The sequence below is a fragment of the Prunus persica genome, chromosome G5 (assembly GCF_000346465.2).
Source record: "Prunus persica cultivar Lovell chromosome G5, Prunus_persica_NCBIv2, whole genome shotgun sequence".
Lineage (NCBI taxonomy): Eukaryota > Viridiplantae > Streptophyta > Magnoliopsida > Rosales > Rosaceae > Prunus > Prunus persica.
Window position 1 is genome coordinate 10,989,202 of NC_034013.1, and position 17,289 is coordinate 11,006,490.

Here is a 17,289-nt window from a genome sequence, read left to right on the forward strand (position 1 = left end):
GACTTTGTTTTGTATGTGATTTTCGAACACCCCAACTTTAGCTTAAGGTTTATATATTCGATTATATTAGAACTAAGGGAATCTTAAATTTACTGTAATACCCCTGCTCATATGATTTTTTTTTTTTTTTTTTGCTAAGAAAATGGAATACAACACAAAATCCCAGCTACAACTACTACTAGTGATCAGATATAAAGGCAAAAAGGCTGGTCCCAACCCTAAAAGATTGTACGGAGCGACTAAGAGAGGCTAAAAACTCGATTATGAAATTCACCTCTTTATACACATGATTGAAAGAGATCTCCTCAAACGAAATTTACTAAATGACGAATGTCGCGAATAATTGCATAAATACGTAGGGGTAGCACGTAATTCAAATATAAATTTACTAAGAATAAAAACATCAAATATTCTTTGTTTAAAGCGCAAATTAACCCTTCTTTTAAGGCTTGACCGACATCTAAGCACACTAGATTTGCCCAAATTTCTAGCACCAGCATAAAGAGGAGAACTTGAACAATCTGAACAAAACCAAAAGGGTATTTCAGCATAGATGTGATGCACATCATATATCCATATGCAACAGTAATTACTGGTGGGGGATGAGGGCAGTTTTGTCAATTGCTGTACTACAAGGACAATTAGTGATGGTGTTAGTTGGAGATTAATTAGTTATTTGTTTTGTTCAAGGACTGAAAAGGTTTTAGAGGTATTTTGTCAAGGTGTGAAGTGTGCACGTGTGGCCATCCAGTTGTTCTTGATGATGATGATGGCTTTCGTGCGCAACACCAACAGCCTCCCACTGCCTAATGAGAGTGGGGCCTACGTCCCAAAATTCTCCCCCTTTACCCGCCACTTTAAACTAACTTGCACGGTTGGTGCATCTCTCACTTACCCTCCCCTACCCTTTTTTTAATGCCTTTACTTCCTACGAAAGAATCTTTTGTGAATTTGATGCCCCCAAAGAGCCATAAAAGCCACCCCCTTTCCTCACATAACCAAAGGGTTAAAGGCCATGTAACTCTTATGCAAGGGCGGATTCAAGATTTGAAAGTGGATTAGGTAAAATTTATATTTAAAATTCAACGATATGAATGAATTTTATTAATAAATATAAAAAAAAATACACCTAATTAATATACGTAATGAGCATTACTCTCAAATGCATCTTTATACATAAATAAAAGCTTATAAAAAACAAAACTAAAACAAATAGTAAATATAATGCAACACAAAAATAATAGCATAAGCTTGCTTACCCACAAATATTAATATATTATCAACAAATAACCAAAACTCATATTATACAACTCATTTTCATATCCTAAAAATTAATAATAAAAATAATAAAAATCCAATTTAGAGAGAGAGAGAGAGAGAGAGAGAGAGAGAGAGAGAATTCACAAAATGGGACGGGTAGTTGCCCGACCTGCCCTCCACATAGGTCTGCCCATGCTTTCATGAAAATAATGCCAATTACAAAATCTTATAACATCTCCCTTCTTACTTTTCAACCTTTTCATTATTATACACGGATACATACAATCACTCTCAAATTATATGTATCTGATCACTTATCATTATTATACAGGGATACATATAATTACTCTCAAATTATATGTATTTCAGATGGTTAACATAAGTGTGAGGGCTCAAATCTAGGACGTCAAAGTTTATAAATTTGTATCATGACCGTTACTATTTGTAATTTCAGAAATTTATTATGTGCGATTTATATTTAAGAAGTCTAAGTTTACAGTTTACGTTAAAATCGTCACTTTATTAGTGAATTACTCTCCTGAATTTCTTTAAAATAAATGAATTCTAGGTTTCTATCATTCAAGCTTTTTTGTTCAATCCCATGTGTGATTGTGTCAAAAGCATAATCATTATCAATACCTTGAAGGCTTGGACACAAGCACCCACTAGTAGGCATATTATTTACCACCACATGTTTTGGAGGGTAAGAAAAAATGATTCTAGTTTTATCTAAAAGTGGGAATAATGGGTTATCTAATATGCTTTCGAGTTATGTCATTACTCATTAGTATGTTTTTAGAGCATCTCCAATGGAATAGGCGACAAAGTAGGTAAATTTTATTTGCTTTACCACATCAGCATTTTCATACTCAAGGGAAGAGGCAAATGGGTAGGCAAAATATACCTACTCTCTCTAACAAAGCAATATTGGCTACTTCAAATTGAAGAGGTATATTGGGCCCTACTTAACTTTTATAATAAAATATCATCTACAATCTCTCACCTACTTTCTATAAAATATAATAGTAAATGTAAGATATAAAAATAAATAATATAGTAATAGTTTGTAGACTAGCATTGCTTAATCCCTTGGACTGACCAACTTTTTTCATGAGACAAATGAGTAGGCAACATGCCACCTAGGTTTTTATAGTACAATTTTGCCTATTTCATTTGCCTCTTCCCTTTGAGATGCTCTTAGTTCACCATATTTTAATGAGTGACCAAAGTTTGGTACAAAAGGAAAAAGGCTTTGGGATACCTCAACTCAACCGGAAATTAAGTTTTAAAAGCTAAAAGCAGTAATAAAGGGCTACTTTTGACTCTTAAGAACACTAATTATGCAGAGTTGATTGGCATTTTTTTCACATTATTATTGCAGTTCATGAGTTAAACTTTTGTTGCTTGGTCAAAAACAAAAGCAGAAGAACATGGTTGGAAATTTTGGAACCTGTATATCCTATGATATCGACCCTTCTAAGACTTTTGGAAAGAAAAACCTTTTTTATATGTCATACATAGGTAAGCTTTTTCTTGCTAGGTCACATCTCACGTGCCATGGGCGTGACCATTCAAAGTTTCCAATTAAAATATTGAGTAGAGACAAGTGTCTACCATACCCTACTTTCTTTTTTTCTTTTTTTCAAAGAAGCTAAAGATATTTAATTTGAGAACTGTTGTTTTGTTTTGTGTGGGTAATATAACAACAATAATAGTAAAATACATTTAATTGACAGAATCTCACACCTAATATTCTAACAGTAATAATTTTTAATCCAAAAGTAACTGTGCAAAGTAAGAAAAGGACTAGGGCCTAACTTAGGCAAGGGCCTCTGACTGTCTTCTATTACTACCATGCCATGGGTTTTTAGTTTTTATCAGTAACCTAACACAGAAAAAATGGCTGAATGAGAGCTTAGCAAATTTATAAAATTCACTTTAAATTGCAAGAAATTAGTTATAGGAAACACTAGCTTTGTTATCATCTTTGAAGGAACAAAAACTCTGAAAATTGCAGTTTTTTCTTGGATCAAGTTAGAGACAGATGTTTTTTTCTTCCCCATCTGATTTCGGTTTTGAGTAAATGAAAAACCAATAACCATTTACATAATTTCTAGAGACGGAAGAAAGAAAAGAAAAGAAAAGAGGAATTTCATAACTATAACTTGTTTCAGATATAATGGTAAACAAGCAATTCTAATAGTATAATTGTAGAGTAACATGATTATTGTGAGGACCCTTTGTCCTGGATAACAAGTCAAGATGATTATTTCTCTATATTACAGGAAAGGGAATGATACACATGCATGCAGTTTCTCATCCAAAACCAAAATTTTAAGTAGCCAAGCTCTTGGAGGCAATCTCAAACACGTTTTCGGACAGTCCATTGGTAGACAGTATCTTCTCCAGCTGTGCCTGAAAACACCACACCATGTGTTCTATTACCATGATGCGCCCGAATGGAAAAATATCGATATTGCATACTAAAGATTAATCAATGTTTCTGTTCGGACTACATTATGTTTTGCAGTTCGAAAAACAACGCAATACCCGGCAAATGTGCTCTGGAAAAGATAAGAAAAATATGCTAGTAATAAGAATGACAAATTGTTACCTTGGCAAGATTTTGCCGGGTTTCATCATAGCGCCTAAACCTTGAGAAGGCCGATACCATGCGGGAGGCCACCTGCAAACAATGACCAAGGACGTTAGTAGGGAAGAAATTACATTATAACAAAAACCAAGCAATTGATAATAAGAAAGTGTCCTTCAAGAGGATTCTCTGAAAATACCTGAGGATTTATTTTATCTAATTGCATCACAATTTCTCCCAAAAACTTGTAGCCTGACCCATCCTTTGCATGGAAATTCACAGGAGAACCGCAGAAACCTCCAATGAGTGAGTACACTTTGTTTGGGTTGCGCAAGTCAAATGCTGGGTGGCTTAAAAGGTTCCTCACATTCTCTACGTTACCGGGAACGTCAGACATGGCTTGAAGTGCAAACCATTTATTCACAACCTGAGGAGAGGAATACAAAATTACAACAAAAGAAATGGAGAATCTTTTACTTGCATAAATTAGATACGTAGGAAATCATGGGAAGGGTTATAAGTACATACATGCTAAACAATAAAACATTTAACTAATTAGTTAAACATACAGACATACTGAACAAGAAAGCAATTATCACAGAAGTAGGAAAACTATGGGTAGCGTTAGTTGTAGCACTAAGTTACCTTTTTTTTTTGGGGTCAAATAGCACTAAATTCCTTAGTACACAAAGTTAAATTGAAAAATGTGAAAAATGCAAATCATAATAACTAAATAAATAAAACATCTGATATAGGATAACAGATGGTGATTTTATGAGACTTTCAGAAATTGCTTGGTGAAGAAGAACAGAAGTCTGAGCAAAATAGACTATAAGCGACTATCATAGAGCATCATGAGTTCAATCTTGCCTTACAATTAACTTGGGAAATTAAAATCACAGAGCATTGGGTGATTTTATTCCATAAAATAAATTCCTTACAAATGCAACTTAACGACAGGGAATTACAGGTTTAGTGAACATTAAACAGGTTAACATTTGTTGCATGTATGTAATGAAGCTCAGACAAACATACAGACGGGGAGGGAGGGAGAGGATGATGCACACCAAAGAACTAACAAAACAGAACTCATTCTAGCAATTTAAGGATTATTAAGTTGGACAGAGTTTTACCAAATAGTCCTCCTGCCACTTGCTATAGAAGTCGGCCAGAATATCATCACGAGTTTTGCCAGGGTTTTGTGCTATTGCTGCTAAAGCTGCAAACTGATCAGTCATGTTTGTAGCACTTCTATACTCATTCAGCACAAGCTCAGTACACCTTGAATCTTCAAGGGATGCAAGATATGCTACAGATGAAACAAAATATAAGCACAGTCAGTCCATGAAAAGTTAACTTCGCCGATATTGAAAACATTATGTTTCAAAAGAGCAAAACAGACCAAGAGCAATATTCTTCAGAGCACGCCTGGCCAAATTAGGGTGGTCAAACACATACTCTTCGGTGCTCCTGTTGTTTTCAACCTGTGAAACATACAAAGTGCAAGTTGGTTCTTTGTAGAATAGAAAAAGTAAACAAAGAACATGATAAATTGCTCTACAGAATTCTAGGTAAATTGAAAAATGTCATACTGTGCTAAGAAGCTCTGCTTTCAGTTCATGGGCAAGCTGCTTCCTGATAAAAGTACGAACAGCATGAACAGCATCAGGATCGGCAACTTCCATCATGTCCATTATTTCTCCTTCACCTGGCAGAGTGATTGCCTTTGCAACAAATTCCTATTCAACCAAAGGCAAATATAGTTCACTGATACATCAATTCTCCTGGGCATTACAAAAAGATTTGAAAGGAAATAAAGGGCCCCATCATACTTTATCCAAGCTTAAGTCAGATAGTATGCTTCTGAGTCCATGCACAAACTTTGGATTCAAAACCAAAGGTTTGTTTTGTTGAAAATCAGCAACCAAATTGAGCATCAGCTTGCGTGCCAGCACTTGTCCAGCCTCCCAGCTACAACACAAATATAAACAAGAAACATATAAAAAATCAAACAGAGGTTCATCTAATGATAATGGAGTTTTACTGCTTTGCAAAAGACAAACCGGTTGAATTCATCTGAATCATAAGCAAGGAGTAAAAATAGATCACTATCTGTGAGATCAGTTTCTAGACGAATGGGTGCACTATAGCCCCGGATCAAAGACGGAATTGGCCGCTCAGATACATCTGAGAAGACAAACTCTTCTTCTTTCTGCATAGGAGAGTAAAAGCATATCTATTAATATGGGGAAGACTGACCAGCAAAAACTTGCCATGACTATTTCTCAAAGAGGTAGCCAGGCCATTACACTACAAGCATTTAGTGTCCATTTAGAAAAACCAATTTTGCACTCCAACACCTCTATGTTTCCCCAATATACATCATAGGGCAAAATAGTGTTTAAATAACTCAAAGACAACAAATTTTATAGCTTCGTATTTAACATGTTTGAAAGAGATTTCAGTTTTACAAGTTAGTAACAATATGTCCACAAAAAAAATTCTGTAAGATACAGTCCAGCTACTAGGAATACATAAATGGGATACCAAGGATATTATTGTTTTATAAACATAGCCCCTAAAGGGGAGAGAGAGAGAGAGAGAGAGAGAGAGAGAGAGAGAGTGCCAAACACAATATGGTATGAGTCCAAATAAAGATGTTAATAATTTAAAGAAAAGCTTAAGATGGAAAATCTGAGCCCAACCTTCGTTACTCTAAGAACTGTTGTGTAGACTGGCTGACCATTGTTGGCAACAGATTGCAATGTCCCATCATGATGCACGGAGGAAAGAGGCACCTCCTTGCCGGTTGAGTCGAGCAAACCTACTGCCACAGGAATGAACATGGGTTCTTTAATGGGCTGCCCTGGAGTTGGTGGTACCTCTTGACTGATCATGTCCACATCAAACAGAGCCAGTTAGCAGTGCCACCAAACAAAGAGATAGATAAAGACAACACAGAAAATTATACTCTCTTTATATACCTAAACTTCAAAGAAAATGTGCGGGCTTCAGCATTGTAAGAGGATGCAACTTTGACAACTGGGGTCCCAGCTTGTGAGTACCTACAGTTTCATAATACTCCATATAAGCACTAAACCCATAAGAAGGAAACTCAAAGTGTGGTACAGATAAAGATGCACACCATAGTAAGAAATTAGCAAAATCTGCATTGTTAGCATCTCGCATGGCAGCAAAAAAGTCTTCACAGGTTACAGCTTGTCCATCATGTCTCTTGAAGTAAAGATCCATGCCCTGAAATGGGGGAAAATAATATAAATTGACTTGGCAAAATGGTCAACCTCAGAATATGAAGTATATATTGTAATCATTCAAGGCTTCTCAGTCTTACGTTTCGGAACCCTTGACTTCCAAGTAAAGTTTTGTACATCCTGACTACTTCAGCTCCCTGATAAAGTTGGGCCGTTAGAATAAACCACTGACACTAGCAATAGCTTTTGTGCACATGCGTACACGCACAAAGAGAGAGAGAGAGAGAGAGAGAGAGAGAGAGAGAGAGAGAGAGAGAGAGAGAGAGAGAGAGATACCTTTTCATACACCTGCCAGGAGAAAATGGAATAACAAAGGATAATTAGATATCTTCTCTACGATTTTTAAAAAACAAACAAGAGATAAAAAGAATAGTTGCTAGTCCCTACCGTCACTGCAAGTAGAAGTTGATGAAGGCCCAAAAGTAGAATAATTTCCAACATGGTTGCACAAGAAACCCAAATATCTCAATATTGAGAGCACAAACTCCTATGACAACCAAAAAAATGCAGCGACCTTTACAATAAACAAATTATTGGAGAAAGAAAACTTGCCTGTATAGAAGTTATCCATCTGCAAGAAAGAAAAACAAAATGAATTTGATTTGAAGGCAATAGTTAAAAAAGTACTAGAATATGATAACTTTGAATGAGCTACCAAATAAAAGATCATATCTGACCTTGATGTAAGAATGTGGCCGCACAGGATGAGCCATGGGACCAGCATCCTAAAAGACCAGAAAACATATATCAGGACTTCAATTTGGCACATTAAACCACATCCTTAGAACATCAAATGCAAACCCGTGCTCAATGGATTCACAACTCAACTCCTAAGCTCATCAAATAGTATGATATAAAATAGAAAATGTCAATTAGAAGTTCTAAAATTTACATAACCAAAAAACTGAAAAATAAAAAAACCTGTGGGAACTGATAATTTCTAAGTCTGGAAACATCAGAAATCCGCTTTACAGGGCGACTCCCCATATCAGATGAAAATTCCTGCATATTATGAATATCATAATGAGCAATAGTCCCCACGTCACAAGATAAAATCTAGAAATATACTCTATCAGTTTATATATGCCACTATGCCTTGGGGTAAAGATAAAAAGTTATACCTGATCACGGAAAACAGTCAGACCCTCCTTTAAGCTGAGCTGAAACCAATCACGACATGTCACTCTGCATATATGTTAAACATATTCTTGTATTAAAAATGGTTGTGGAAACCTAATGTGTGGACACATAACCCACTTTCAATAGATTACAGACTTCAATATAAATATCAAATCAGATATTGAGAAAAATAATTGGATAACATGGACAGGTGAAGGGTGTAAACAGAAAAAGGGAAACAAAGCACATAGGACAGGATGCATATTCTCCAAAAAAATAATTTGTAATGCTGGTATACAAACCAACCTGTTGCCAGTCCAGTTATGGAAATACTGAAAAAGAAAAATGGATAGAAACAAAAATTAGCATTAATTTGCTCTCTGCCATCAAAATCAAAATTGACATAGCATGTTGCTTTGAGTCCTTATTTTATAGATGTGAAAAACAAACCTCGTGGCCAATAACTCCCAAAATGGCTGCATAGTCTGCATCAGATGCAGTTTCCGGAGATGCCAACACAAGTCTGGAATTGAAGATCTGTAGAAATGTATTCAATTGTTATAATTTGAAACAATAATATGGAACTCGGTCATTATCACAAAATTAGATTCTAAAAAGGAAACATACATTCAAACTCTTGTTTTCCATAGCTCCCCTGATAATCAAATAATAACCAAAAGTATAAGTGATTAAACAAAAGAATGAATCAAGTTAAAGAAATGAAAACATTAGTCACTTTCCACAATAAAATTTTGAATTTTAGATGTCCGCATACTTGGTATTTTATCAGAAAGAAAAATAAAACATACATGTTAAAATCTGGAACAGCCACAATGTTGAATAGATCCAGGTCATACTCAAGACCAAAAACCTAATAGAAAAATAGTCATGTGAGCAGAGCACAATAAACTTTGCAACCAATATCAATAAAAACTTTATATCAAAACCAATAATCTTTATAAACATAAAGAAACCCACATCCTCATCCCACTTCATAGCTGCCTTAAGTGAATACATGGCATGTGCAGTTTTTGGCACATCTTGAGCAGGGGTCCAAATCCTCAAAGCCACCTTTCGACCCGAACGAGTAACAAATGTGTCATCTCTGCTCTCAAGCTGTCCAGCAACCAAAGCAAACAAGTAGCAGGGTTTCTTGAAGGGATCCTCCCAAAGAGCAAAATGTTTATTACCCTGAACCAAAAGCACAAGATTACAATGAATAACAATTCAGTAAATATCCATGTACTGCACTTTTTAGTAAGTGATGCTCACCTCTACGTCTCCCTGCTCTATGAGATTTCCATTGGACAACAACACTGGGTATAACGATTTATCAGCTTCTATGCGGCATGTATATTTTGCCATTATATCAGGACGGTCCTGTTCCAAATGAAATCCAATCAATACAGCAGAAGTTGATTGACATTTTACAACTGGAAGACTGGAATATATAATCAATTTACCAACCTGATAGAATGTAATTTTACGAAAACCCTCAGCTTCACACTGTGTACAGAAATTCCCGGATGACTTGTAAAGCCCCTACAGTAAAATTAATCTACAGTCAGAGAAAAATAATACCTTTTATCGGGCATAAAAATTGTAGATATGACAATATGCACCTCTAATGATGTGTTCTTCTCAGGATATGTCTCTGTTAAAATTTCCAAAGTAAATGTACCACTAGGTACTGATGTTAGTGTCAGATGGCGTGAATCCAAGCGATAATCCTCATCCTATCATGGGGGAAAAAGCAATAAGCATGTAAATCATACCAATTCTAGAAAGAGAGAAGGGGTTGGGAAAAAAAGAAATCAGCCCATGGAATATTAATAAGACAGGAAAAGCATGCTCATGATCTCAAAATTCAGGTAAAATATCAACTAAAAGTGGCAACTTAAACTACTGCTATTAAGAAGTAGCCTTTCTATGCATTTAATTAAGGAATAAGATCGAGTCAATGCTTGTATTTTTCAGAAAGCAACTATGAAACATTAAGCCGAGAACCAGAATGGCACAAAAGAAATTACATACTTTTAATTCCTTGCTGTTGATTCGAACTGAGAGTAACTTAAGATCTTGCCCATCAAGGACCAAAGGGGAAGAAGAGCCTGTAATACAAAATAACAAAAATGTATTAAATAGCAAAAGAAATGGCTAGGCATCCTTCTTCAAAATCATATGTAGCATAATGGAAAAGACAAGCAATGATCGATGTAGAGCATCGCTCTAGAAGAAAGATAGAATTTTATGACGAGCAGAATAAATTTGTTCAAATGACCAAGAAGTTACCAAAGTAACAATGACAGAGATTTTTTTTTACCAATGAAATACTAAATGAGAAGAGTGATTATGGGACTACCTTCAACTCTGGGGAAGACAGCTATTTTTGAACTAACAATTGTTTTCTCCGCACCAAGCGAAAAATTCAAATCCACCTGAAGTAGTAGCTCCATAAGTACACAGAAGTTCCGCATACAAAAGATCAGAGACCAAAACAATATATAGTAATTTGATTTAATAAAGTGTAGTATACCGAGTCAAAGTAGTAGTCAGGCAATTTGTAATCTTTCAAGAAGATTTCTTTTGGTGCACCCATTTTGGATTCTTCAACTTGCTCTGGCAAGGATTCTGTGGCAACTGAGCAGATTAGCCTCCTGCTCCCTTTTTTATCCGTCTGAAATGAGTTCTAGATTTGCACATAATTAAGAAAGTTATAAGAAAGAAACAACTACAAGATTGGTATGGTGCATATTTATACTGGTACAACACAAAATACAAGGGCATAACACATACAAATATGAGTATGTGCAAAGAAATATCGGAACACGTAAACAATTTCCAGTAAAAACATTTCAACTCACAGGAAATGAAGTACAAGGAAAGCGATAATTCCTTCGACACTTGACCTGAAAACCTCAGTTGATTAACAGAGTTCAGAATCCCTTCGTTTGAATTTTAAAGTTGATAGATAAAAGTCAGCACTGAAACATAATACTTTGGAAAAAAGAAATCACAGAAGTAACCAACGAAAATAGGGGGAAAAAAATCACAAACCTCTGAAGTAAGAAAGCGCCTGTATCTGGAAAGGCTTTTAGATGAATTCCCCAATAAGCTAACACGGCGTGTACATTGCAGCTGAAAAGCAAAAAAAAAAACATTCATACAAGTGAACCAAGGAAAAAAAATGATACTCACGCAATTTTCTAGACATAAATCATTTTCAATCTAGACCATTATAACATGCTCACTCGTGTGATTGTACAACACATGGATATGGCATTCTATACATCCTAAAGAGAATAATAAATAGCAGGCAGGAGATGAAGAGACAGCTAAAGTAAGGATCTGAATTAAAAAATAAAGAGCATAACCTAGTAACCCTCAAGAAGTGACACGACTGACAACCCTTTAACAGATTTTCTAGTCCAGATTTCAAATATGATAACGCGTTTAATTTGGAAATTGAGTAGAGTTTCTCGCACCAGTGAGACGGCTTGCAAGTTACGACCTTTTAATAGATTTTAACACACAGACGACTGATATACACACACTAATCACTATCATCGATTAAATAAATGGGATATAGGCAATCACAGGAGCAGATGAGATCAAACCAAACAGACTCGTCCTTACAACAGCAGAACTCTTGCATGGCAAAACCAACCGAGCCATTCAATTCAAAATCCCAAACAAAGCTACTCTAACACTGATCCTCTTGAATCCCAATAAGGGGTCGAAGTTCTAAACGAAAACCCAGATGCCCAAAACCCAATATAATCCACCAGAGGCTGCAAAGAGGCCTTTAAAACCCTAGATCAAAATAACCCAGATGAAATAACAGAACCCATTTGCTCCTCCTTATAAAGGATATATGGATAATGCAAATTATGGCCACCAAAATTCAATAAAATAATAAACAATACAAAAATACTCCTGGGTTCAAAGAAATCTGCAAACGATTGATAGAAGAACTTTGAGAGAGAAATTGAATAGTTTCATCGGCATTACCTTGTTTGATTTAATGATCAAAATCCAAAGGAAGGGGATTTAAAACAACCTGGGATATAGAACCAATGATAAAGGTACCCCACAGAAGCTATTTATTATAGGACAGAACAAATATTATTATACTAAATTACATAATGTTTTGTGTAGAAATTTGATGATAAATCATTTTCCTCTTTTTTGGCAAAAAACTATGATGTCCTATTGGCCAATGCTGGGCTGCATGACTGGGTTTAGTATTTTTAATATTATCCCTTAGTTTCGTGGGTTTGTTTGTGTTCGATAGTAACTGTATCACTTTTGTTGGGCTTTAATCATATGGCCCAAATCAAAAGGTTGGCTTCTGAATTTAACCAAAAAATACATCCAAAAATTTGATCAATACACCTACCGAGTCATTCTATAGTGAGGGCATTATCTAAGGCCTTTAGTTGAGGCTCTATCTCAAACTAACTAATTTAATCTAATAACTAACTAATTTGATCCAACAGTTAAAAATAAGGTCTCATATAAGGACCTTAAGGCGTCCTCACTATAGAATTCTACTACACGTAACTATGGTCCCAAGTTTTTGTTTTTAGAAAAAAGATAGACCCAATCTCCAATATTGGATCTCGGTCAGGCCGCAGACTTATCAAGCTAAAAGGTGGTAAGGGAGTGCTATAATGAGGAAGTTGTGAGCCGGGGGTTGTGGGAGGAGTTCAATCCCACTATTCAAAAAGAGAGAAAATATTAGACTTAAATTTTTTTAATGATTGAATAGTTGGATTGATCCAATGCCTACTTTAAAAAGCTGAAATTTTGGGCTTTGAAATGGGTTTATGCCAAAAGCCCAAAGATCAATGGTAATAAGGAGTTCTACAACTATGCACTTATTTAGGTTCTTTCATGATGCTATGTGAATAGTTTGTGTGAATGGGGCACTTCATGCATGCATGAATTTGATTTGTAACATTTATTTTTAGATCCTAAATTAAGTATCCTTCTTCAAATAAGTACCAATTTATATCAAAGATGTCATCAATGCATTATGCATGCCACACCAAAAAAAAAAACTTCTGAACCCCATGGAACCACGAGCATATGAGAGTAGCAGGGAACAAAATTAAGCAGAATGTTTATAGTAAGGACATCTACCTTGGCAGAAGCATAGGTCAATATTGCAGCAAATTTTGTGCTGCAAAAACCCCTTTTGACAGTCTGAAAAAACTATCCCGAATTATTTGCATTATGTAAAGCTAGTCTTTGAGTATTTCAGTGCTACCCAAAATCTTTGCAGAGATTTGCTTGTCTGCAAATTTATTATTTAGCAGAAAGCACACTGAATTTTGGGCAAAGGTCCAGCCAATCTCCCTACTTCCCTGCCAATATTTACTACATTTTAGCCTACTCAGACTCCGCAAATATTCATAACAAATAAAAATGCTCCAAAGTGCATGCCTATAAATTTTAGAATATTATTCAATGCCTTGTTGTTTGGCTGCTTGCGTTATAATATACACTCCTTGCAGCCCACTTTTGTGTAGAGAATTAACTCAATGTGAATAATTTGACCCCTAAAAAGTTCCTCGGTGTTCCTTTTGAGGGATCCTTTCGTTCCTACTTCTTGTATAAAGTTTGAGCCTATGCCTTTTTCAATATTCATTACTTTGTGTGCCACTTCCTCATAGCTGTGCTCAATTGTTTAATGTTGGGAGAGATAAGACCATCGCTTTAGCCAAATTTAATACAAATTTCAAATTGAACTGTCAAGATGGTTTGTTTAATCTAATTTGATTCAAGTTCCACCTGTCAATTTGAACAGTAGAAACAAAACAAATTTGGTGGCCTCTTAAGAATCTTGCACTTCTTTTTGTAAGTGTTTTATTTTTAATTTTACACAAGCGATATTTGGAGGAAAATTAAACCTAGTGCCTCAAGTACAGAGATAAATGTTCTTAATCAACTAAATTATAAACTCCTTACATTTACCAGTAAACTTTCAGTATAAAAAAAAGTACAGCCAGTACTTTTAACCCAGAGTCGCTAAGTTTATTTGGTAAATGCTCAAGTCTCAATGAACTTGTTCAATAAACAATAAGTTATTGCCACCCAGGCAAAGGCTAATGCTTGATTTAACAAAACAGAAAGGAACTTAGGCAACTTCCTGATTATGGGCCTCATTATTACAAATGAAAAGCTGTGCTCATTGCATGCTGGTCTTACAAATAACACCAACACTTATTTTTGCACAAAGATTTTATCTACCTAAGAAGCTTTATTATTCTTCTGATTTTTCTTCATTTCCCCATCTAACTTTGGTCACTTCGCAACCCGACACTGACATGCATATAATTTTATAGATTTTGACCTCAATTGCTCTAGTTGCTGTCTAATTAGTTGGAACTTGGATGCATATATATGTTGTTCAAAAGTGGACAAGTGTTTATTGTTGGAGTTGATTGGACAGAACTTAGGATTGTGACGGGTTGACAATTGAATTCCTTCCTATGGCCCCACTTATCATGCAATTTACAAATGCCATGAATGGGCCTTAAATGTGCATTTCAAATTTTTTTTGTTTTTGGGCAAAATTGAAAATTCGAAACAAGGGCAATGCTTAATGAAATATCTCATATGTTATGCTACAAAAAATGAAGAGGTTTTTTACACATATATACTATCGAATTGTTATAGGGATTTGAACTTTGGACTACTAATCTGTTAATAAAAATTATTTTTTATTAATAGTAGATTATTAATTTAAATTACATATCGAAATCGACAGTCTAATAACTTAACACAACACAAAATTTAAGAAAAATAATATTTTTTAAAATATGATAAAATAATGAGCTTTTGTCCTGGCTACCAAACATTAGAATAGTATAAATCGATCTATACTTTGAATACCTCTGCTGTGTTCACAAGCTGTCTACGATCTGTGGGGGCAATGTGATGGGGCAGTTGTGGATTTGTGTTCAACCCCATTTCAAACTTTAAAACTCCTTTATTTTTTTCCTTCCTTTTTTGGTTCCTGATAGTGATGCCAGGTGTTGCAATCTAAGCCACTGATTGCATTAAGAATAATGAGTATGAACAGATCATAGCTCTCCATTCGTGTGTGGTGCCACATGAAAGCATGTGCTCTCAAGAAAGAAGTGGCAAAAGAGTGTTTTGGACTGACGTTGAAAGAGCCAAATCCCCTATGATTTAAGTCAACTTTTAGCAGTCCTTTAATTGGCAGGATAGAGATGTTATCTTACTGCATTAATGATTCATAGGGCAGAGATAATATAACGCGTATCTGAAGACATAGAAAATTTGGTGTGCATAGTTTTGATCAAATAAAACCTCCATTACTTGCCAAAAGAAGAAAAACCTACCCTTTTGCTTTAAACAATTAGCGTACCTATCACTCGAATGGAATTAAAATAATTAAAATGAAAGAAACACTTCAACTTCTATTCATTTTCATCAGTCCCGAGTCCAAGGGATTGTGATCACCCACCGTTGGATATTAATCCAATGGTTGAAAAAGGTTTTTTAAAATAAGTGCAAGAGTGAGTGAACCGTTGAATTTACATCCAACGATGAGTGACCACAAATTTCTTGGACCCCTGTGGTCCAAGAGATCAGGACTGTTTAAATACAAGTCAAGATTAAAAGTTTGATTATATGACGTTTCCTATATTATAACACACAGTCCTGATCTCTTGGACCACAGGAGTCCAAGAGATTGTGGTCACTCACCGTTGGATATTAATCTAATGGTTTAAAAAAGTTTCTTAAAAGGAGTTCAAGATTGAGTGAACCGTTGATTAGTAGCAATATATAACGAGTAAAATTTTTATACTCAAGTTTTTCTTCAAATATTACCGTACTTATAATCGAAATACCTTAAAGTTTCGTCAAAAGAAAATAGCAATATGATTGCTTTGCAAAGTTTTTGGGGGGAGGAATGAGGCATGAGAATTGCCAAACCTGGCAATCTTAGCACACCACATATTAAAGGAATGACATGTTTTGGAACTATGTGTGTGCTTGTGGTTGTACAATCATGATATAGATTTTTTAAAATCAATTCAGAAATGAATCTAACCCGTTTCTTTTGGTAAAATGAACCTAAGCCTTTTCACATCAAAGGGTCCTATGCATATGCTTACAAATACTGGTTAAAATTAGAACTTTGCCCCATCCAATTTAGTCACTCCAACGTTACATCTTTTGGTTGGGTAAATATAGTGGTCTTTCGTTGGTGAGAGGGATCACTCATATGATAATGTAAAGCTTTGCTTATTTACCTTCTATTTTGCTGTGAATTATGTTGTATTGTTCTACATTTTCTTATTATTCTTCTTATTTTCACATCACTTTTTTTATTTAATTTTTATATATAAATAATATTGAAGAATGAGAAATTCGAACACATGACTTGATGTGCAGAAATAATTGCTATTAACCATTTGAGCTATAAGGCCCCTTTCTCCCCACATCACTTACCTTCAATTAATTCACATGTAATATAAAGTATTGTATAATTAGTGTGAGTTAATTAATTATAGGACCAATGTATTTATTTTAAGAGCTTAATATCTAGATGGGTGACATGGTCTTAGAATCGTCATAATATGGAAATTAACAGTGTAACGGTTAAGGAACAAATACAATCAAAATTAATTTGATTTGGCGCTAAAAATATTTAGGGTTTAAGGTTGTGAAATAGAAAGAATGTCTCGCAAACTTACAAAATTTACGGTTAACAAATAAATACACTCGCGCCAAAAAAATTAGGGTTTAAGATTATGAAACCAAAAGAATGTCTCACAAACCCATGAATCTTATTTCAAATTGAAACCTCTTCCAATCAAATGGACTTTCATCAAGCAACCCGTCACTGAGTATGGCATATGAAACCTAAAACCCTTCTATCCAACGTTGTCGAAATAAAAACATTTTTTAACACACACCCGCTGGAACAGTGTGTGACCAAATCCAAAAAGATAAAAATGTGAATACGAAACCCCAAAACACAGTGGATTTTTCTGAAAACTTCAC

The 17,289-nt window shown here is 35.0% G+C and overlaps 1 protein-coding gene across 4 annotated transcripts; it reads right to left on the minus strand.

The window, feature by feature from the left end:
* On the minus strand, window positions 3,390–12,381 carry LOC18776004 (puromycin-sensitive aminopeptidase). Of its 4 annotated transcripts, none has more exons than XM_020563777.1 (32): window positions 12,256–12,381; window positions 11,302–11,382; window positions 11,109–11,153; window positions 10,781–10,933; window positions 10,607–10,682; window positions 10,279–10,355; window positions 9,867–9,980; window positions 9,712–9,786; window positions 9,517–9,624; window positions 9,223–9,435; window positions 9,054–9,115; window positions 8,872–8,899; window positions 8,695–8,781; window positions 8,551–8,576; window positions 8,247–8,310; window positions 8,047–8,127; window positions 7,803–7,850; window positions 7,678–7,696; window positions 7,513–7,517; window positions 7,402–7,413; window positions 7,206–7,262; window positions 6,999–7,108; window positions 6,838–6,918; window positions 6,559–6,742; window positions 5,917–6,065; window positions 5,686–5,824; window positions 5,446–5,592; window positions 5,256–5,337; window positions 4,987–5,162; window positions 4,053–4,280; window positions 3,875–3,946; window positions 3,390–3,675 (listed from the first exon to the last, which is right to left on the minus strand). In XM_020563777.1, the coding sequence occupies exons 4-32, from the start codon at window positions 10,841–10,843 to the stop codon at window positions 3,595–3,597; spliced, it is 2,664 nt and encodes an 887-aa protein (XP_020419366.1). In that variant the 5' UTR covers window positions 10,844–10,933; window positions 11,109–11,153; window positions 11,302–11,382; window positions 12,256–12,381; the 3' UTR covers window positions 3,390–3,594. The 4 variants fall into 4 exon arrangements, with proteins under 4 accessions (XP_020419366.1, XP_020419364.1, XP_020419362.1 ...); XM_020563775.1 differs by lacking the exon at window positions 12,256–12,381 and adding an exon at window positions 11,842–12,129 and having other exon boundaries at window positions 10,781–10,921; XM_020563773.1 differs by lacking the exon at window positions 12,256–12,381 and adding an exon at window positions 11,842–12,129.